We start from the raw sequence: 24285 nt of genomic DNA, 5'->3' as shown, positions 1-24285 counted from the left end.
AGCAAGGGCAAGTGGTGAACGCTAGAGAAGTGATACAGATAATTGTACCCACTCGTATTTCAATGCATCATCGTATATATATATAGCTCCACTAGTTCCGCAGCGCTGTACAGAGAACTCACTCACATCAGCCCCTGTCCATAGGAGCTTACAGTCTAAATTCCCTAACACACGCACAGAGACCAAGGGGTATATTTACTAAACGGCGGGTTTGAAAAAGATGGAGATGTTGCCTATAGCAACCAATCAGATTCTAGCTGTCATTTATTTAGTGCATTCTACAAAATGACAGCTAGAATCTGATTGGTTGCTATAGGCAACATCTCCACTTCTTCAAACCCGCAGTTTAGTAAATCTAGCCCCAAGAGTGACTAAGGTCAATTTAATAGCAGCCAATTAGCCTACTAATGTGTTTTTGGAGTGTGGGAGATCACCCAGGCTTCAAACAGAAGCCACGGGTTCCATATTTTCTATACCCGCTCCAGTTTTTACACGCATTTAGGTGTGTTACGTTTTTGTTGCATTTTTCCAAACGCATCATACTTTATTCAGCGGTCAACCCATTAGGGAATCCTACATTGACTTCCTAACATTAATAAAAAACACAAGTAACCAACGCATTTTACTAGCATTTTTACTTGCGTTAAAAAAATGCAGATACCATTCCAGTGGGTCCCTGGCCGTGCGTAGATACCCACGTCTAACCTCACGTATATAGCTGCCTAGTGCCATCAGTTTAGAGGATCTGAGTCATGTAGAAACAGGCCTCTTAGAAAGACATATTAAAGAAGACTTTCCTGTCCCCACCCATACTTGGACCCCATTGAATAAATTCACCCAAGAGGTGAGTAACCATTTTTTTAACATCTCCCAACTTACAAGTAACACCAAAAAAATAAAAAGTGAAACGCAGTTGAAAATTTTCCTATTTCAGAACATTGTCTAAAGCTCCAATGTACAACCAGACAATATAGTATAGTAATAAAAAAGAACAGCAAAATAAGAGGAACTAAAATAGCTAGTATAATAATATAATAAAAGTCCTGATTTCTCACTACATAAAAGCTATCCCTGCCAGGATCGTCAGCCCACAGGAAAAGCCGCAGCGTGAGACGGTTATTTTACATTTAAAAACATCCAGTATAAATTCCGGACGTGAGTCTCTCCAGTGGCGATGACTAACGCTTTGTTAATCCTCATCCACGTTGTCGGACTATGCGGAGGGAGAGAGAGAGAATGTTACTATGTTCAGGATAGCACAGAGGGTTTGCAGAGATCTGGTTCAGCTGCTGGCGAGAGATTTCTTATTTGTCAACAAATTAACCATAGAATGCGTAACATACTTTTATCTTCCCGCTTCCCGGACTATTAGGAGCCAAACCTTTCTGCAGATTATCTGTTACTGCAGTAGTTACTGTAACTCTATCTGATTTATTGTAGTTGTAAGCCATGCTGGTCACTGGCCTACAGTCTTCCGGATTATGTTTCAATTTAAAGCAACACTGCACTTACTTAGATGATTTATTTTAAAAGCAATATAAGTTTGGAAGTCTCTCCATGCTGACAGAAGTAAGGAAAACTCTAGCGCTACATAAGATGTTGGTACCTTATAACTATTGCTCTATAATAATATTGATAATGTCTAAGAGGCTTTCATGTTGGTTGGAATTCTACCATGTTCTAGAACGGTTCATATTTATTTTTACCAGGGCAGCTACATCTCCTGTGTTAATAAAGATCCCTGCATGTATTCTAGGGGATCATTCATTGTGACATAGCCCAGGGCGATAGAAAGGAACAATGATGCCTGATGATATAAAAACCGTGGCTGAAAAACACACAACAAAACTAAAAGGAAAAAGATATGTATTTAGTAAAAGTTGCAGAAGAGCAAACCTTGAAGCTAAAGTCAATCGAAGGTGGATAAAAAGCATTTAACAGTAGGGGAAGAAAACATTCAGGAAGTTAAGCTTAGCGCGGGGCTAAAACAATATTCTGTAAGTCAAGCATTCTGTACATTTCCACTTAAAGTCCTAATATTATGGTGCGTCATATGTATTTTGCACTTGAGCTGTGGATGGGCTCAGGCCTTCCCTTAAAGGGCCCATTCCTGGATTTGCTAGCCACGGTTCTGTTTTAGCACATTGTCTCATGTTTGGGATGGTTTAAAGCAAATAGTAGGAGCCTCTGCCAGGGTATCAAGTTGATCCCACTCATGAGCTGAACCTTCCAGGCAGCTCGCTGGCAGCTGTGCGTCTCTGCCACTTTCCTCAGCAAGAAGCACGAGGGCCGACAGGTGTGTCTGACAGGAAGATGTCGACAGGCCCACAGCTGTGACGGGCTCTCGTCTATTAATGGCACGGACAGCTCGCAGCGAGAGAGGAAGCAGAAGCACCGCTTGGTTTTCACTCAGCAAACGAAGACTTTTAGTCACGGAACAGAAATTTCAGCTACAGCTCGTACGCTGTTTACTGGAAGGACTTGCTCAGAGGAGATGAGAGAGTACAATGGCAGGCCGTGGAGCATCCAAGCGTGCTAATTCAGCCTTCCTGTTTAATATTAGTATGTGTATGTGGTCAGCACCCTGCCAATGGGTTACATGGTACCGATAAGTGAAAGGATCTTTTCAAATCTATTTTTAGGTTCAGTTTTTTTTTCTATTAGTGCCATATAACCGGTCAAAAACAAAGAGCTTATGTTGTATAGCTACAGGGCTGTGTTTAGCATTTAGGAGAGCTAGTCTGATGCCTAGGGGCGTCACTGATCAGGGTCAGCGCAGGAATTATCGCGTGTCAGTTTTATTTTGTTTATTTTTCTTTCATTTAATTTTTATCCAAAGTAAAAATAGCAGAGGGGAGATGTTTCTTAGAGGTAAATTAATTTGTGGGTTGCGCACTAATTCTGGGCGTATTTAAACACAAGAGAGGAAGGATTCAATTATCCGGGATATTCCTGAGAACATAGCGGCTGCGCAACCGTTAGTACGGTAAAAATGTCCGCTCATTTTTGCCCGCAGCTCTATGAGGCGTGAGCAAAAATGAGCGGATATTTCACTGAAAAAATATGGTCGTTCTGGAGACACTTTGCACATATTTTTTTTCTAATTGAATCTCCCCCAAGGTCTTAGGGTGAGCCGTTTAATACAAGTCACCGTAAATATACATACTGGGCCTGATTCGTTAAGGATCTTAACTTGAGAAACTTCTTATTTCAGTCTCCTGGACAAAACCATGTTACAATACAAGGGGTGCAAATGAGTATTCTGTTTTGCACATAAGTTAAATACTGACTGTTTTTTCATGTAGCACACAAATACTTGATAGCTTATTTGTACACTGAAATTTAAAGTTGATATTTGTGTGCTACATGAAAAAACAGTCAGTATTTAACTTATGTGCAAAACAGAATACTAATTTGCACCCCTTGCATTGTAACATGGTTTTGTCCAGGAGACTGAAATAAGAAGTTTCTTAAGTTAAGATCCTTAATGAATCAGGCCCACTGATTGCTGTTAGATCAGATAAATGGTACATAGTGAAAGCATAAATTGGAACTAATTGTACAGCACCCATACAGGAGACATGTTTTATAAGTGTCCGGCTAAGAGGTAGATTTATCAAACTTTCTAAAAAGGAAAAGTGGAGGTGTTGCCCACAGAAGCTGTCATTACTTGTGAACAGCACCAAGTGACATGTGCACAATCACCCAGAGCGTCTAAAATAAACACGTTCCGTCTGTATGTTCTGTGTTTACATCATTTAGCACCGTAGAGGGTCATCATTCTTTGCAAATATTCACAATTTACTAGCTGTAAGTAAACAGGTTAAAAAAAAAAAAAAAGAAAAGAAAGAAAGTTTGTCTGGACAAGATAAGACGAAGTTTAAATATGCCTGAACTAGCTGCTCCACCCAGACTGAATAACCCAAACAGGAGAGGTTTGATGTGCACAGACAGTCTGCAGGCTTCTGCCCAAGTGGCTGACGGTTGGCTGGTTCATCTTCGTCTGATTTATGTTGTGTGTGTTGTGTGTGTGTGTGTGTGCTAAGCCTTAAATTGTTGAGTCTCTGGCTGGCTGCAGTGGTATTACTGGATGCTGGGTGCATGTTTTCAGCTTGCAGAGCTGGCTCTGATACCGACCCTTGGCTTGGAATATGTTCCAATCTCACACCTGTCTCAGACAATGAAGCTCTTGTCAGGAGCCTCTCAAGTTATGGCAGCCCGCGCTGATTTTTTCACATGTGAGGATTAGGGTAAATCATGGAGAAAATACTAACCTTTAAAAAGATCTATTCCCTCTACACACCGCTGTGATCTCCATTTATAGCTAAACAAGCCTCATAACAGTGCTACGCTTCACACGTATCCCCCCGTAGATTCTTATTTTATTACTAGTTTAAGTGTCTTGTTCCTATGTGTTTTTTCTTTTTGGTTGTTAATATTTAATCTTATGAAAATCCCATAAAACTTTTTCTTTTTTTTAAATATGTCTTAACTTGGGATTTTATATTTAGGCACATAAAAAGAGAGATTATCAACATTAATGGAAATGACTTTTAGCCACATAATGTACAGTGTGTGGCTCAGTTATAAGTAAGGGTTTATTTCACCCTTAAAAGTGTTACTGTCACCTGCACGCAGTGGAGGCGGCCATTTTGGGGTGGAACCAAGTGGTTCACTAGGAACTAGTGACATCACCGAGCTCTAGTGAAAAGGATTGGATGGATTGTTGCACAAATTTTTTTTTGCTTGAGCGAAAATGAACAGGCTGCTACGGAATGAACTGGCTCACAGCTTCAGGTAACGGGGTCACCTGAGAGTAGGACCCCCAATTTGCTCTTTTGGGGGGTAAGGGAGGGTTATATTAAAGGGTAGTCTCCACCCGACACACAGCACGGGTGGGAGACCGTTCAGATAGAAACAATCTGCACACAAGCTACAAAGTGGCTGGTCCCAGGCGCAGGGTCCAGCCACCTCAAGCATACAGTGTCCCAGGCTATGAGGGGGGGTTCCAGGCACTAAGAAACCCCCCTTGGGTGCGTCCCTGAACTGGAATCCTTTCATTCCACCTACGGACAAAATCCTAATTTGCCTTTAAACTGTTAGTAGTCACCTCCAGATCCTGTGTCTGGTCTGTACAGTCTCCCATTGTACCAGGAGCCTGTACCCTTCTGAAATGTTCTTGTTATACTTGATGTTTATATTGGATTGGATGCAGCAAGACTCTGTGCCTGACAAAGAGATAAAAATCCCCCAAAGGCTTGAACTTAAATCTGTTTACCCAATGAAGAATGTTACTTCAGTTCATCTTTGTTATTGCTATATTAGATTGCAAGCTCTGTGGCTCCCATTTAGCCTTGTTAGAGTATTTTTATTTTCCCCCCCATAATGCAAACTGATCTGACAGCCCCAACGTGAATACACTAGCAGAGGATGTGAGCAGATCTTGGGTGCCGTGAAACAAGGACGTGCTGGGTCCAGTCACACGAAAGCCGGAAACAGAAAGGAGAACAGAGAGCTGGAACAGAACATCTTTTGTAATGCAGAAAAAAAGGAAGTAGATATATTTATGGCTACAGAGTCCTGACAAAAACAAGGGGGTGTCTGTGGCCTGCCAGAGGGAAGATCATAATTCAAATTTATTCAGCGTTAATGGCACAAGGTAAAGAATAGGAATGTGCATATCGGGTCTGCTGTATTGTAAACTTGATACCTGATATATTGCAAAGACAGGTAGAGAAGATTCCACTCCTGCACTAACTAAATGTGCTTGGCTAATGTTCAGGTGAACTGGCTACCGTCCACTAAGCCTCATGTTATTAGCATAGAATGTATATTCCTTAATGGGCACTGTTATATGGCATATGGGAATAAACATTATGGCCGAATTATTAAATCTCTTCTTAAGCCGCAAGAGCAGCAGCAGCTGAAAGTTTGTGCTATTTCAAACTTTTGGATTTCAGCTCCCGAGACACTACAAGTCACAGCCAGAGGCTCAATGGGGGCATTGATAGTATAAGACGGTGGGTCATGCTGTGACTTGTAGTTCCACAAGAGCCAGAGAGTGTAAATTTGCCAACAACTTAATGTGCTGTAACTAGCAGCAACCAATCAGATTAGCTTTTATGAAACTGTCTTGCAATACACTGATCAGACATTGGGGTAAATGTATCAAGCTGAGAGTTTTCCGTCAGGTTTGAAAAACCAATCGGATTCTAGCTATCATTTATATAGTACATTCTACAAAATGATAACTAGAATCTGATTGGTTGCTATAGGCAACATCTCCACTTTTCAAACCCGCTGGAAAACTTTCAGCTTGATACATAGTCTCCGATTGGTTACTACGAGGATGAGCACTTTTATACATATTTTATATCATATCCTTTAATAAGTCCTAATGGGGACGCTGATGCAATAAACTGAGAGGACTTGCTGGGACTTGCAGTTCCACAACTGTTGATTCTCCATAAGTAGCCTAAGCCCGCTTTAAAGGATCAATAATTATAAACAGAGTAACATATTGTTTCATTTTATGAAAAAGTAGCTACAAAAATTATATGTATTATTTATTTGACTAAAAAAACAACTTAATTTTTCTGGATATACACAATGCGTGATGCCCAGTTTTTGCCCTTCCCCTGCCACCCACCACGCTGGCACCACACACTTCACTGACTGGAAAAATGGTGCATTTATCCTGTGCAGGAGTCTCAGTGGTTCCCTGCCTGATGGCAGTGCCGCTCGGCCTCAGCACAAGGTGTTAAGTGACTGGTTGCTTCTCTCTCTCATGTATCTACACAGCAACTTACAACATATATCAAAACCACATTCAAAGTCAGTTAAAACAATATAGCTTTTCTTTCTTCACATGAAGGAGACCTGACTTCACCTTGTTAATCAAAGCTGTGCCCTAGAGGGAGGATTCACACTGTTGTGCTGGTATCATTTTCCCCCAAGGTGACCTCATCTTTGCAAGTCTGAAGGTTGCACTTGATACGTGTCTCGCTTTCTCTAAGTCAGTAAAATGAACCAGCTCATCCTTAGATCATCACAGCTCTCCAGCTTACCAGAAATGGCTTGTTACCCCCCCCCCCCCCCCCAATTCCTCTTTGCCTAGATGTTAAACAAGGCAGGGTCTTCCTTTGCTTCAATACCGTTTGTTCTCCTGTGTTTTATTACTTTACTCCTGTTTTCTTCTCTGCACTGAGGGATGAGATCATGCAGGGGGGAATTAGCTATTATCTTCCAAGACCCCTCTGACAATGACAGAGACCTGTCTGGCCAACCTGCATGATTAATCTGCTTCAATCCCCAATTAGTACACATGGCGTCTCCAAGTGAGGGGAGAGGAATGGACTCTGACGTCCATGTCTTTGTGGACCTTCCAGAAATCCCTCAATATCTCATTTCGTATCTGTTTGTCATTGACGAATGATGCAGAACAGAAGTAATGTGTAAATGAAGCATTTAAAATGGAACACGTGTGTTTTATGAGGCTTAAGTTGCACCTGTTACATTTATACAGGCAGATATTTTCACTATCCATTCTAAGACAGTGTTGGCTAACCTGTGACACTCCAGGTGTTTGTGAAACTACAACTCCCAGCATGCTTTGCCAATATATAGCAGCTTATTGCTGGAAGGGTATGCTGGGACTTGTAGTTTCACAACACCTGGAGTGTCACAGGTTACCCAACACTGCACTAGGAACTAGGTGGCATGCCATGAGTTTTGGATAAGCCCACAAGATGGCCGCCCCACGGCATGGAGGTGACTGGAGTACTTCTACTTCCGATTGGCATTTTTGCAAACATGTGAGCATAAGACATTGTACAAGATGTTCTTATATGAAAAAGTATGGTGGTACATTTGCAAATATATATGTAAAATAATCCATGTCCTTTCAGGTTTTGAGGAACTTGCAGTAGCGGGTTCTTCTTGATAAGAAGATGGATTTTAATCAGTAGCAACCAGTCAGATATTAGCTTTCATCGGTCTAACTTACAACTTATGAAAGGTGATCTCTGATTGGTTGCTCGGAGTTTAAGCACTGATCTCTTTTACGTTATGTTAAGCGGAGCATGAAGTGCATTTTTGTAATACAGGGATTTTCTGCCTTCAGGTGACTTTAAGTTATTGCTTGGTAACCCCCTTCTGCGTCTTTTATTAATTATATTACTTTATATAAATGGCACAGATCTGTGCGTTTCACCCATGTCTTCGTATCATCAGAGTTGTGTCTCTTTTTTGCCCTCGGTTACAGCTGTGTTCTGCTTTCTACATTTATCAAATTGTATCCAGAGAGTAGGTTTCTGTTGTCTGTCAACTTTGTCAGATGTTATAAAGACATGTCTGAAAAGCAGAGAAGAAGCTAGGTAAAAACAAATATCTGTATGTAGTTAAGGTCGCAAGAGGGTATGCACAAGCGTGTGAGACAGTACATATAGAGACAAATTGTATTTGTACTAGTGTTTTCCAGCAATTCTTCCTATCATACGCAGTTGCCAGTATAGGTTGTTAGTCACTGTAGTAGTCAGTGATTGCTCACTGCAACAAGGCAGTGAAAGTTAATTAAGACATCTTGAGGCATTTTAATAATCAGTGAATAAATCAAAGGTGCAGCCATAAAGGTGCTATAATATATACTTTCTGTAGCAGGTGAACCATTCTGGTTTTCTGAGTATTGTTCCAGTTAGTTTCTGACTTAACCATTCAAAGTGCACCCATCGTCTTCACCCGATGGTCTTAGCTACTTTGTGGGCTGAAGCAAGGTTGTGCCAGTGTTGCCATCTCATAGAAAAACCGTCTTCAGAATACATGTGTTGATATTAGCTGAAGTAAAATAAAAGGTTATTGACGTATGTAATTTAATTCGTTAAAAAAATCACTTTATAATATATATTATTGTATGCGTTGCAGTATGTATGTATAACCTGCAGGTGGCAGTATTGCTACTTTCGTCCAAGACTAAAAGGAAAAGTTGAGGTGTTGCCTATAGCAACCAATCAGATTCTAGCTATCGTGTTCTAGAGTGTACCAGATAATTGATAGCTAGAATCTGATTGGTTGCTATGAAAAACACATCCACTTTTAATTTTTAGTAGGTTTAGTGACCCTTAAAGTTCTCTATATGTTACAGAGAGACCCTGCACACTACACTAAATAAAATGAAGGCCGTAAATGTTTTCCTAACTATACCCATTGCAATACTGAACTACATTAACTTCACCCCATATCAGCGTGGGCGTGGCAGGAAATGCCATGTTGTGCCAGCTTGTCCCGTCTGCCTATTTATGTGTTTTCATCTCCTTGACTAATGTGTGATGCTCTCACACAGGATTCTTAGTCACTCCTCTGTCACCAAACGTCTGTGGAGCAGATCATCCACCAGACAGACTGGCTCGGGTTACTTAAGTGAAGCTGCGGAAAACCATTTGATCACTTTTGTAATGAAATAACTGAGAAAAGTACATTGGGCAGAACTGTACACATATTTACTCACCCGGCGTATGGGCTGCTCTGCGTAATGATGCGTGTGGAACCATGAAGCAGAAGCAAAACCTGGGAGCACTGAGCCGCTCGTTCTGTGTACACATTCTTACACTACATCCCCTGTCTCACCGTTCCTCACTCACAGCCTTCCCCCCCGTCTGGGCTGAGTCAGCCTTTTAGGTTATTATCCGTGCTGGAACGGACAGGAGGCCAAAATAAGCTCATAGTCAAGACGATAATGTTCATTTAGTGCAAAATTATGCCGAAATCTTAATTCAGTTTTAGGCTGATGCGTCTGTAGTTTCCTTTACTATCAAATGATTGTTTGGTACAAGGGACTTATTAAAGGTCAAGAGGACCTGACTCTAGGATTCCAACCAAGGTCTCGGATGAGTCAAAGTCACTGTAAGGGGCAGGTTCAATTCCCCGCGTTGTTCTTTACCGTTACTACGGTAATATTACCGCTGATTTTTGCTCGCGGCTCAGAGAGCAAAATGAGGAAAAATCAGCATTGAAATTCCCGTAATAACGATAATAAATTGCTCCAAAGAACAATGCAGGAATTGAATCTGCCCCTAAGTGTATTAATCTGGGCTAATTCTCTCCAAGTGCAAATGGTAGCATGACACCTTTCCATATATTACCAGACCAGCTCGGAGACATTCAGTTATTTCCCAATGCACAAATATTTTCTTTAAAAGATATAGTTAGGAAACATAGGGGCCTATATAACAAGCTCCTAGACTGCAGTTTTCGGGGGACCACTGCAATTTTAAGTATCCCCTCTGTTTATAACTAAAGAATCGCAGCCTGATATCTGCTACGTTCCCTACGTTTTCAAACGCAAAAGCAGTCCCCATAGCGTCATTTTGACGCAGAGGGGGGAGGCTAAATGATGCGATTGGCAGGAAACGGGAGACTTGCCTGCTCTCCCGGGAGTCCAGGAGACCTACCTGGAATTTAGGAGTCTCCCGGACATTACAGGAGAGTGGGTAAGTATGCTTTAGGAATTTGTGTGCGACTACAGGTAAAAGCTGTTGCTTACAATAAAAACCTATATTATTTAGTATCTCGGCATTTACTGTTCTGCGTCATTGTCACATCGTTCTTGCAATGAGATCATGCAGCGCATTGGCCAAAATAATGTGAAAAAAGTTGAGTGCCGGATTTTGAACTAAGCAAACTTTATCAGTTGTTTGACATTCGTGTCCGGTATGTCTTGTCCTGTGGTTCCCCCAGTCATAAAATAATTTGCATTTGTTACACACAGCCTGAGTCACTGACATGGATTACCAGCAATGCTTTTAATGACATGACTGGCAGCTGTGAGGGGACGGTCATTTGTCTGCTTGTACTACCAGGGCCTGGGACAGCAGTTTGCTTACTCAGTGGGGAAGGTGGGTTAGATTACATTACCAGCAGATTATGTACAATCCTATTGGGACGCTAGAGACATTGTGAAACCTTATTCAGAGGGGGATGCTGTGAGACCGACAAAACTGCCCTTGTCTCCGGAACCACTGCAATAACGCTCATGTGGGTTCAGAGTCAGGGTTACATCCATCCACGCTACCGTCCCAACTCGGGATAAGTTGTCATTAGGAATTATTCCTTATTAATACAAATGTAGACACAGGTCTTTGAAATAATTACTAGTGCCAGACCTGCGCGTTTCACACCCTTCATTTAATGAAGAGTTGTTAAAGGATAACGGCATTAAAAAATTAGTTCTAAAAGCAAAAATGATTTTCCATAATTAAAATAATTATGCCGGGTACCACAACTTATTAGAATAATTCACGATACTTGAAGTAGGATTTCTACCCAAAATTGTCCGTTAGAAGGGACAGGAAAGATATATCTATATAAAAGTGTAAAACCCGCTTTAAAACCTACTGAATTATGGTGAATGTACCATAGACTTTTTATGTATCTGATATATGATAACTGTAAATTGCAAAGTTTTTACAGTCTATATACATCTATACAGTCTATATACATCTTTATTTTGTGTAGACCCAATGACGTCACTTGTTCTGTTCTATATTCTCATTTCCACCTAATATCATACCGTGTGTTTCATATCCTCAAATCACACAGCTATGCGCTAAAACCACTAACTTCCTGTAACACTATATATATATATATATATATATATATATATATATATATATTTATATTATACTATTTCTCCAAAAGCCACCTTCATTCGCCTGCTCTCCTTGTATACTCATCATTATCATCATCATTTATTTATAAAGCGCCACTAATTCCGCTGTGCTGTACAGAGAACTCACTCACATCAGTCCCTGCCCCATTGGAGCTTACAGTCTAAATTCCCTAATATAGACACACACTCACACACAGGGAGAGAGGGAGAGACTAGGGTCAATTTTGATAGCAGCCAATTAACCTACCAGTATGTTTTTGGAGTGTGGGAGGAAACCCACGCAAACACGGGGAGAACATACAAACTCCACACAGATAAGGCCATGGTTGGGAATTGAACTCATGACTCCAGTGCTGTGAGGCAGAAGTGCTAACCACTAGGCCACTGAGTTGCCCCATGAATAGTCCCCATCCAGTGCTGTGACATCACTCGCTTTGAAAGTGAATTTCATGAAAGTATTATGTAACATAATATTAATGGCAAAACAAAGCTTGTCACACGGATCAGCTCATGTAATTAATGTGTTATATTACTTTTTTTATTTTTGTTTGAGTCATGGCCCTGTTAACACGATCCTTTGATTTTTGTTTTTAAACCGAAATCGGCCTCGATGAGTGAAACCCATAAAGTTCAGTTAGAACTTGAGGTAATCACATGATTAGAATTAATCAGTTAAAGTTCGGTTACATTCATAACAATATTAATGGACAGTATGTTAATTAGAAACTTCTTTAAAAGAAAGGGAATGATCGCATCTGTGTGGAATACACCGTGTTCTAAGTTAGAACACAGGATTCTCTGGCCCTATCAACGTATTATTAAATCTTCGTCTAATTCTTCTATCTTCACTGATTTTCTTCAATTTCAAAACTTTTCTATCTTCTATTTTAAATATTAAAATACAATAATGACCTGGTTTTCAGTTATTGACAAGAACTACTATCTACCGTTTGTTCTACTGACACTCGTACCGTAACCATTCGTACAACCGGTCTAGGCTATAACTATATAGCCTGGAAACTTTTGTTATCCCAGCTGTTGAAAATAAATACATAAATCAGTGAAGCGATGAAGAATGGAGCAGACTTGAAAGCAGCGGGGATTTTTGAATCATTGTACACTGTGATTCTGGGATTTGTACTTGTGAGTAATGGCCTTTAGAATGGTGTCCAAAGGTCACTATTGCTATTCATAGCCTAGTGAGAATGTCACTGCTTAGCATTGTGTGTGAAATCCTCATACCGGCATAGTATTTCTGTTATGCAACAATGACTTTATGTCCTGTAGCTCCAGGTGGGGTTGTACTGTAAATGCCATTTTAATCCATTTACTGCCCTCTACTGCCACCTAGTGGCAGTGATCTATTACCTATTAGGAAAACTTTTAAGAAGCCAGATTAACCCTCACAAGGCCAAGAAGTGGTTGTTAACATTTCTTTGGTGAATAAAGTTTGAAAAATCATTGGTGTATTTAAAGAATAATACGTTTTTCGTTTTTAAAGAATTGGGTTTATAATATTTTCCATACGCCTTACACTGTAGAGGTTAAAAATGTTTAATTCTAAGTACATCTTGTAGATTATACTTGAAAAAAACCTGTTGTTGTAAACAATAAAGTGAAAAAAAGCACAGCGTGGTAAAAATAATTGTACTGTATTTAACTGCAAGAAAGTGAGCAAGACCTACGTGCACAGTAGATGTCTGATATATATAAAAACAACTGCAATTTGAAGCATAGACCAATTTCCCACCACTGAGGGCTTAGGCTCCGTTCCTGCTACCACACATAGGTAGGAGTTAGTAAAACTACTAACAAATTACAGTTCAGTCAGTCTATATTTGTATTACTGTTTAGCATTTTCTAAGGTGTTTTTTCTTACATCAGGGGGTATATTTACTAAACTGTGGGTTTGAATAAGTGGAGATGTTGCCTATAGCAACCAATCAGATTCTAGCTGTCATTTTGTAGAATGCACTAAATAAATGAGAACTAGAATCTGATTGGTTGCTATAGGCAACATCTCCACTTTTTCGTAAATATACCCCCATGAAATCAAAATGGATTTATTAGGGAATTCTTATCAGTGCAAAATACAATTTAATGTCAAATAAAACAAAAACAACTTTTAATGAACTACATATAAAACAAACAATAATGGATTACATAGCTAATCACCACTTTCATTTTAATACTTGGTAGAAGCACCTTTAAGTGCAATTATTATTATTCTTTCATTATATAAGCGTCCACATATTGCGCTGCTCTGTACATTGAGGGGCTTATGATACAATTGGCATACGATGACGTGAAACAGAAGCTAAAGACGGCCCTGACCAAGTGAGCTTACAATCTAAGAGGTGCTGGGAACGTTTGATTCACAAGGTAGCGGAATAACAATTCTAGCTGGTGACGGGGAAGGTCTGTGTGGCTGCGATAAGGCAGAAACATTATCAGCCTCCGTTATAAAATATGAAATTCCTTATCTGACACGTGCTCTTGTTTGCTTGTTTCTTCTCTGTAGACACAAGACAAGTTCAGACATCTCCTCCTTGGTCGTATGATCAGTCTTATCAGTACCTTGGATCCATTTCCGCCCCTTCTGTGCACCCAGCCACACCTATCTCACCCGGCCGTGCCAGCGGAATGACGTCGCTCAGCGCTGAGCTCTCCAGCCGTTTGTCAGGTACGTCTCCTGGTTACAGAGTGACACCAAGTCAATCAATGGCGTCCAAGCCGGGAGTCCATTGTGTACCGAAATGTGAGCATGTTCCAAAATAAAGTATCATCGGTCTGTTAGTTCATGTGGAATTGTCAGTCTGTATATTATTGTGTCATATGTCAATGGTAGAATTATCTATATAATATCCCAGCTGTAAAGATATATTTTTATATAATATTATATGATTGAACGCCAATGAGCTGGGGCATAATTTATCATGGAATATGTTTTACCAAAGAAAAACTTTTACACATAGCGGCTCTCATAAATGGGAGTAACCTTGTTTTAATAAAGAGATCTCTGCAAGACTGTGGTGTGAGCATCATCATCATCATCATCATTTATTTATATAGCGCCACTAATTCCGCAGCGCTGTACAGAGAACTCACTCACATCAGTCTCTGCCACCCTGGAGCTTACAGTATAAATCCCCTAACATACAAAGAGAGGGAGAGACTAGGGTCAATTTGATAGCAGTCAATTAACCTACCAGTATGTTTTTGGAGTGTGGGAGGAAACCGGAGCACCCGGAGGAAACCCACGCAAACACGGGGAGAACATACAAACTACACACAGCTAAGGCATACAGTGCACATGTTTAATTCAGAGGTTGCACAATGTTGCTTTGAGAATTGTAGCAGTGAGATTTTCTTTGCCAAGTGCATATATTATATTCTCAGACATTGAGCAATGTTAGGAATTGAGCCTGTTTTCAGATTTATACAGCAGGGGTACACCTCTCGGTGGGCTGGAATCCAAACCACCTAAATTCTGCCTCCATATCACATGTTAGAAAGAAGTGCAGGAGACAGGGGGATATCACATTATAATATTGTGAGAGCGCTGAAAGGTGATGTTTTTTAGAGTATGAAACCCTCTTATCCTCCTAACAGGGTACTGCTGCTGTAAATACAGATACACAGAGGTGCGTTGTGCTCTTTATAAATGCAGAACTAAGAACCAATCTGCAGTTTCTGTCCCTAATAGTAGAACTGCCAAGGGCTTATATACTTATTATCTTGCCACATGTGACCAAAATGATCTAACGTCTAATCTGAGTATTCAATACCCTATGCTTGGGCCAAATCTTTTACTTCCCACTGCAATGGGGAAACTATGGGGCAGAACGGCCCTCGAATGGCGCAGTACACAGCCTTAATGCTGGCCAAACACAGTGCGGTATTGTTGCTATCGGCCCATTATAGCAGTGCTTGGGGCTTGGGAACAGCAACAATGCCCAATGGTAATCCAGTTTAGATAGATGGGTCATTATCGGGCATGTTGGTGAATGCGGTTGGTAGATGAACACAGGCGGCTACCATAGGCCTGTGTGTGCGGTCTTCACTAACTCCGGTGATGCCAAAAGTAATCACAAAGGTTTCTATATGCAGATTTTGGCCGATTTGGCAACCTATGTCTGTGGCCACATCAGACACTGATCTCATTAACGGCAGGTTCGGCCTGTGTGCGGACAGGTTAGAGGTGCACTGACTGCAAAAGTTCTCTTGTATTATGGCATAAAAGAAAATGCAAAAATACTGTCTGTTAGTACGTTCAGTCCCTGGAGAAAGGCACTTCTGTGGGAGTTTATTTAGAGGCTGTTGGCCACCATGAGTGGTCCTCTGTGGTTCCTCCTGCCCCTTCTCCCTCCTTTCCTCTAAACAAATATTTGAAAAAAGGAAGTAAAGTACTTTTATGGAAGGGATGCAGCGGAGAATTAAGGCGTGGGGGTGTAAATGTCCAGCACCCACTTATAGGAGACGGTCTTACGTGAAATGACTTGATTGTCTAGCCAGAGGGCCAAGGTGCTTGGGAGCCCTTTTTGCCAGCACACAATCTCTACCCTTCGGGGGGGTTAGTCCCAGATCACAGAAGGGGGGTGCCTAGTCACGTGCGCTATTGGAACCTATGTTCAACAATTTACTTCTGCCCTGAAGCTTTGATCCGGGATTCATAGGGAAGGTGGTGGGATCTCCTGGTCCTACTCCTCTGCAGATTTTGGACGGTGGTGGAAGAGGACCAGGTCCTAGGAGGAAGAACCCAGTAATAGAGGGATCTCCTAGCCTGGAGAGCATATGTTACCTGCTAAACCCTCCCTTCTTGTCTTGTAAAGTCTCTAATTCTTCCCCACAACTATTGCATTTACGTGGTTGAGCGAGACAGACAGACAGGGATGAGGAGTAATTATTGTTGTCTTACTGACGTTGACTGTTTCTGTTGAATATTTTTTCTTTTTTTCTTCCGCATGAAAGAGACATCAGGCAGCGGGGCTGAGCTTGTACTCAGTTGTCTGTGTTAAAGAATAAATGAGTTTGTTCTGAGAGATTACTACAAGGTTGAAATATGGATAGAGTTTCTTGATCTAATCTCAAGATGTTACTGTAGGCAAAATATCAAACCGTCCCAGACAGGTAGAGATACCAATTATATCATCTGTTTATGCTCAGATTCCGTTTCATATACCATAAAAACTAGTTTACCGCTTGATTTTTGTGCGTCATTCAATTGTTAGGTGTGACTTCTGTCTAAAGCTTTGGATAAGTATTTTTTAAACCTTTTTTTTACCACTCGTACAACTTTTTACCAGCAAGAAACACGTCCATTAACGACCAATTTCACAATGGTGCCTGGAATCCTCACTTTAGACAAAACTCACGGATTAAAATATGAAAAAAACTAGGCACTGGGCAAGCACTTGGTATGGCTCCTCTTTGCACAGAAGTGTGCTTTGTACACTTTCCTAGAGCGAGATTCATATACTGTATACGATTGGCTTTGTATACTGTATGTAGTATTTGTTGTGTGTATGTAAAGTTGGAATCCTCTGTACAAATCCTCCCAGAACGTATACGGAATTCAGTGCAAGTGTGTGAATGAAGCTGATTGGACAGCCGGCCTGGGTTAGTGGCAGCTGTCCAATCAGTTTTTTGATACATCTGTTCTCAATGTTCCGTTCATTCAAAGAGAGCGAGAGAGAGTCGCTGCTACTGGTGGGGGTAGTGTTGAGTTTCTGTGGAACTGCAGGGGAACTAGGTGTGATTTATTAATAATCCTACCGCAGAAAATGAGCAGATCGGGTGTGTCAGTTCGTTGGTTTTTTTAAATACAGTCAATATTTCCATCACATTGGAACAGGATATCTGTCAGATAATTGTCTGTTTTATCTGTTTAGAATATGAGATAACTATTACTAGTTGGCTTAAAAAAAGGGGTGTCTTTGGTTTGCCAGCCATTCATTTAAAGACATGAGAGAAAAATATAATTTTGGCACACATTCTCTCCGCCTACTCTATACTTGTGTGCCCCAGGGACTGTTATCACACAGTGTCTGTTATCTGCTGCATAAATAGGGACTTTTTTTGTCTGGCACAAGAATACATGAATGAAAGATCTCCGGTTTTTCCAGCCTCCGCATTCCCAGATCATAAACTGATTCATCCTGTTTTGTAGCATGTGGCTCTGTTCAGGGTATTAGGACTAAAGAGGCAAATTGGGCTTTTAAGGGCAGGCAGTCTAGTCACAAACATTGCTCAAAGGCACTAAAACTGCAGCAACCAATCAGCAACAAGCTTTGATCTGTCTAGGGCAATTTAGCCAATGAAAGCACATGTTTGATTGGTTGCAATTGATTAAAGCACAATTTCACCATTGAGATCGGTTTGTTAAACAACCCAGTAACTAAGTGACTATAAGTAAATAATGCATAATATTGAGTTGTTCATTTCATGGTCTCTCTCTCACAATGTTTGTTTTCTTCAGGTGCCTCGGACCTCACAGCGTTTAGTGACCCTCGGGTTGGAATCGATCGCCAGTTCTCCACCCTCCCATCCATTTCGGATCCACGCATGCACTATCCAGGAGCGTTTACATACACCCCGACGCCAGTCAGTTCGGGCATAGGAATCGGTATGTCGGCTATGACCACTGCTACCAGGTACCACACCTACTTACCGCCTCCTTATCCAGGATCTTCTCAGGCTCAAGGAGGACCCTTCCAGACCAGCTCCCCGTCGTACCACCTCTATTACGGAACGTCGGCCGGGTCCTACCAGTTTTCCATGATGTCCGGAGGGGACAGGTCTCCGCCCCGCATACTTCCCCCTTGCACTAATGCGTCTACAGGGTCCACTCTCCTCAACCCCAACCTGCCAAACCAAAACGACGTGGTAGAGACTGAAGGAAGCCACAGCAATTCCCCCACCAACATGGGCACCACGCCACGGTTGGAGGAAGCCGTATGGAGACCCTACTGAGTTGTCAAAGCCTTGTGAAGTCTTCATGTCAATTGGCTTCGACACACGGACGCGTTGAAGAGTCCCCGCTAAGAACAGAGGACTTGATCTCCAAATGCTGTGAAGCCATCTGGATAGCAACGAAAGGATTTCATACGTATATTTCTACATATACAATTCAGCGGAGACGTGTTGCAGGACTTAACCGTTATATATTGTACATTTCCAATATGGACTTGGAAGGAGCATGGAATCCTATCTCTTGTCGGCATCCAAATGTGTATTCTTTACTTTTTTTTTTAAGTGGGAAAAAAAAAGGAGATTTTAAGGGTTGATTACTTTTAACCTCACCCTAAATTATTTGAACACGTTCACGGCAATTATGTTGGCGATTTAAGTTCTCCCGCAGCTCATTTGTAAAGGAATGGCCCAAACTCGTTTCAGTTACTTTGCTTTAAAAAAAAAATCTTTGTTTGTTTGTCTTTTTTTGTTTTTTGGCACCTGAAACCTTTTTCATGCCTTCTTTTAATTGTATATCTTCCAGATATAATTTAATTTGTTTTTTGTTTTTTTGTTGTTGTTTTTTACATAAACTTTGTATTGTTATATTTCGTGTTGGTTTTTAAATATCAGGCAACGATATGTAATTATTTGAACAACAACTCCCCTTTTGTGAGGAGTTCCTGTTTTATTTAAATATGTATAGTATTCAGGATTTTTATGTGTTTTTCTCGTATTATCCCAGTTGTACAGGAATATTGTTTACATTTCAGTTTTTATTTGGAGGAATTACCTGTCCTAAGTCTTTAATTTCCCCCCCCCCCCCTCAAATCACTTGCAAATGATTACAATTAGCCCAACTGAGACAATGTTGCAACGGAGAACGTGCGTCGTTCGTTTCTGTTCTGTAGAATGATATCACTGACCGCAATGCAAGTGTTTAAACATTCGGGAGAATTCATAATTATTCCAACAATGGAAAGTGCCCATAAATAATATAATACTGTATGTACCACTGCAGAATGACTCTGGGAAATTTTGTTGTCTACAGATGGTGGATTTTTATTCTACAAATTACAACTATCAGTTATTTATCATAATTATGTTACAAATTGTTCCTACAGACTGAACTGGGCTGGAAAAAATGATAAAATATTATACCCATTATTCAGCCTCATACACCAAGAAGTATGCTGCTGGCATTAAACATTGCTGTATAGTTTGCATGTAGCCTATTTTCCAGAAAGAATACGAAATACCAAGATTTGAGTTCTAAATTCCATCCTGGGGAACGCTAGAGGGATATATATTAGCTGCCTGATTTTTGTTCACACAATTGCATTAAAATTAAGATATATGTTAATGCTACACGCATTGCTAATTGGTCCAACGTGAGTTACATTAAATAAAAAAAAGGATTTGGAGTATTTTTCAGCCTCAGTGGTATCTTGCCGTGTATTGACCAGGAAAGTGTAACTAAAACCTGGGACTGTATGTATCCCTGTTTGACACACTATATAAAGCCATACGTTAGAAATCAAGTGATAAACAGCAGGGTTCACGAGGCAGGTTTAAGGGTTAATGGACAGGAACATAATTATCAGGTATCGTCTTGTTACAAGTCGGACAACCCAATTTTTCAAGAGCCAAAGTGGCCACAAAATAGTATCTTGCCCAGGGCCCGGTATGGTCTTAATAAGGCTCTGGTCTCAGTAATGTCCTTGGCTCCTAGTGAATTGATAGGCTGTTATTCTATTAGCATTGTGTCAGCCATCTTGTTCCTCAGTGATGTCACCGGTTCATAGTAAATTGATAGGCTGCATTGTTATGAATATCAGTTAAGCCCAGTCAATGGCTGCCTCTGCACGATGCATATATTTTGTTGCAAGTGCTTTGCCTTATACCCCACATAATATAAATATTTATATATATATATATAGAGAGAGAGAGAGCGCATCAGTGGAGGACTTGTGGCCTAGCTTATCTGGTCAATCATCTTATCTACAGACTGCTGTTATCATTGCTTTGATGCATTTCAATAACTGCACTAAGACTATTTCAGTTTTGTTTATTTTTTATATATATTTTTTTTTTTTTTACTCCGTCCTTTGGTAATCTAAAAAAAAATCCGATCACAGCACAAAAAACAGCTTTTAAATGTGCACTTTTGTAAAAGAAATCGGCTACCGTCTCCATTCCAGATTTGGTTGCACGACCTGTCCTTTGAATGCAGCCGGCTTAGGAAACGTCCCTTTTCTCAGTTATGCATTTGTGTTAGAGAATGTATCAAAGCAGGATCTGGAGAATATAATGGGCAGGTCATTATTTTCTATGTATGGAATTTAAAAACATATTACAAAAATAACTGAATAACTTATTCTGATATTTTCAGTAACGAAATCTCGCCAATGAATATGCCACATTATCCTGTGATACGTATTAGCCTGAAATATTGTCTCTAAATTTACATTATACAGCATCATCTGAAAACCAGTTCAGTCTATAGAATTAATATTGTACCTATGGCTTATCTATACATCTCTAAAAGTAAAGTGAGGGTCGCATTTTAATTTTGTGATGTTATTTAATTCCATACTTGTTGCCGTCACATGGGAAATGTAATCTTAGGGCTAAAGAAAGGCGCTAATTCATTCACGGAATTCATAAGGGTTTTAATGGCACTGGCTGATTTAAAAAAAAAAAAAAGTTTATTTAAATGTACGTATTGCAGGTCAACTAAGTATTTGAAAGCAGGTTTTCAGATCAGTGTTTGATAGAAAATAATAAAATAAAAAAAAATAAAATAAAAATAGAGGCTGCAGGCAGCACAACTTAGGCTTATTTAAGACAGTTTTGTTTCCTTTAGCATTTTTTTACAGGATGGATATAAAAAAGATATAAATATATTTTTTGGCTTATTTGTACTTTTACGATGCAGTGGCGCTTGGGTCTAGAAAGTGTACAGTTAAACATTATGCATCATCTTTCAGAGGCTAAATGTCAGATATGTTCAAAACCACCGTCAAGATACGTAAAGTTCTCCTCTCTGGCGGTAAATAGGTTAACGCGTAGCTTGCTGGTTTTGTTAATGGTTTATGATGTATGATCTAGTTATATACCTGGACTGCCACTCGGTGTCAGTAGAGCTCCAGTTTCCATTCCTTCTTGTATCTCACACCAATCTATGGCGCTCAGTTGCAATAATCAAAGAGCAATGTTGATTATTTTTTAATTTAGCATAAAATAGATGTGAGGTAGAAGGATAAGATTTCCATGTAGTTCTTTTGTTCATGTTCTCGTCTATCTGCTTTACGGGTGGTGAGATATAGGTTGACATTGCAGATGCCAAGTAGTTAATACGCGGATGCCGCCATGCAGGGATGGACGTGGAAATTTAGTGGCGGTATGGAATTTTAGAAGTGGCGGTATAGAGAATTTAATGAAATTAGAAGTGAATGGAATTTGCTAGGTTTACAATCAAAGCAGTAGGAGAAGTGACGGTACGGCATACGCCGTATACTTCCCCTCCCCCCACCACACGCACAATTCGCCCGCCACCGCTATGTAATTTTCTAGTATCAATCATCTTGCAAAATTCAACAAGTCCCCGTTACGTAGGAAATTTCAGACTATACTGAGCAGTGAACCAAAGGGTACATTTAGATTTATTGTAATTTAAGTCACTGTTGGCTGTGTTTTGTTATCTGACAAATAAAAAACAGCTTATTGTCAAGTGAATATGGAATGCTCCACAAATCAAGACAACATGGGATGCCATGATTATACTATACAGCGGTTCTCTTAAGTGGTCCTGTCACCAACACACAGCGGACGCGGCCATTTTGTAATTTGAACCAATTTGGGATGTGAACCAATGTTCATATGATTAACCTATCAATTTTTAGGAATAAGTGACATCCCTGAGGTACAGAAGAACATTGTACCATTTATCTCAGTGATGTTACCTTCACCTAGTGAAATAATAGGCTGTATGTTAATACAACTCACAAAATGGCTGCCTCCATTGTTCACAGTGATGGGTACACTTTATTAATGTTACAAGTTTTATATTAACCCATTATTTCCAGAGTTAATATACTAAAGGTACCTCATGATTCCTCCTAGTATTCCTATTTTGTCATCCCAGTACAATGTTGTTTACATTTTTGAGTGTCTTAGCCTGCGCTGGGTATAAAGGAATCCCTTTCTTAGTCCGTAGTATTTAGTAATACAAAAAAGTTGCCAAAGAACCATAGTAAAGTTAACCAGTAACCAAGTAAAATAGCCAGTAAAGTTTTAATTAAAAAAAAAAAGCACGTTTTGGGACATTTATGAAAACTAGTACAAAGATATCTGTATATAACGCGTGCTGTTAGCCACGCCAACCAATCACATTCTAGCTTTCATTTTTATAGCATAGTTTAACAATGAAAGCAAACTTCTAATTGGTTGCTATGGTTTACAGAATGTTTTGCCCCAGCAAAATTGTCCACAGATCTGGTTCTTCAGCAATTCAGCCAAATGACAATATCTGCCAGCTTTACGAGGGCAAATAACCCTGGCATTTCCTCATTGCAGTGTTGAAGAGAAATTGTTTGCGATGACGCCAGATCACTAATGACCAAAAAAAAAAATCCCAGTGTAAACCAGTCTGTGCTTTTTTTTTCACTTTAATGACTGGGAAGAGAGTCATTTTTTGCTCAATACCAATTAAAATGCACACACACACAACGGAGGCAGCCATTTTGTGGAATGGAGAGATGCTCAGCCTATCAATTCACTAGTTACCAATGAATTGGTAGGTACAAAATGGCAGCCTCCACTGTGTCCCCTTTAAAAGCCATATAAATATGCTCGCTTGCTTCCGTAACCCTTCATTTGGAAATACGGCCATTTAAAATGTATCATAAAAATTGTAGCGTTTATCTGCATCATGTACATTTTCTGGGTTTTTTATTAATAAATTATCTTTTTTTTTTTTTTTTTTTCCTTTGCTATATAATAATAATTGTATTTATATAAATGTAAATAGATTTCAAATGCTTTTACCGGCATGAGATTCCTGATGCTTTTAATTAAACCGCTTTACAAACTTTTAGCAACATTTGTCTTAAAGAAACACTGAAGTGAGATTTATTTGTTTTTCGTTTGTTTTTAAATACAGGTTTTTCGTTGTTGTTGTTGTTGATCTCTTTTGTATACCACTTATGAAGCATGGAAATGTTTAACTCTTTCCGGCTGCATACAGGGTCTGCAAAAGGAAAAAAAAAGAAAAATGAACATCACGTGTTGCTGTAATAAGGGGGTTTGAGTTTGCATAGAGCTTTGGGTGTATGTTCAATGTTTACCCTGTTTCATTTTTCAAATAAACTAAGCACATGTTGTAGCAGGACTGCTGTTGTGACAATACATTGCAATGCCTCTTGGCAAAGCCGCCGTGTTAAGCCTAAGAGCCGCAATCCACTCCTGCCGTTACCTTCGGACCCTACACCAATATATTTTTCCCCATGCTTCATTAGTAACAAGATAGTGGTTTTTAAATGTGATAAAGACGAACATAATATTTGACTATGACATTTTAATAACCACAGCACCAAAAGGAGGTGGAGCAAGCACATTCAGACAGTGATTACACCGCGTTTGCGTTCCTAGTGTAAAGCAGCACGATTAAA

The 24285-nt window shown here is 40.0% G+C and overlaps 1 protein-coding gene across 2 annotated transcripts in view; it reads left to right on the top strand.

The window, feature by feature from the left end:
• The window catches only part of RUNX1 (RUNX family transcription factor 1), a 201841-nt gene extending 177842 nt beyond the window's left edge, over positions 1-23999 (top strand). For both annotated transcript variants that reach the window (XM_075197222.1, XM_075197220.1), the window contains 2 exons: positions 14184-14345; positions 18141-23999. In XM_075197222.1, coding sequence (XP_075053323.1) covers positions 14184-14345; positions 18141-18634 — 656 coding nt within the window. In that variant the 3' untranslated portion in view covers positions 18635-23999. The remainder of the gene's footprint in view (positions 1-14183; positions 14346-18140) is intronic.
• The last annotated feature ends 286 nt before the right edge of the window (positions 24000-24285 follow it).

The sequence above is a fragment of the Mixophyes fleayi genome, chromosome 2 (assembly GCF_038048845.1).
Source record: "Mixophyes fleayi isolate aMixFle1 chromosome 2, aMixFle1.hap1, whole genome shotgun sequence".
NCBI classification, from domain to species: Eukaryota; Metazoa; Chordata; class Amphibia; order Anura; family Limnodynastidae; genus Mixophyes; species Mixophyes fleayi.
Note: the sequence above shows the minus strand (reverse complement) of the source record. Positions and strands in the feature narration are given on the sequence as shown.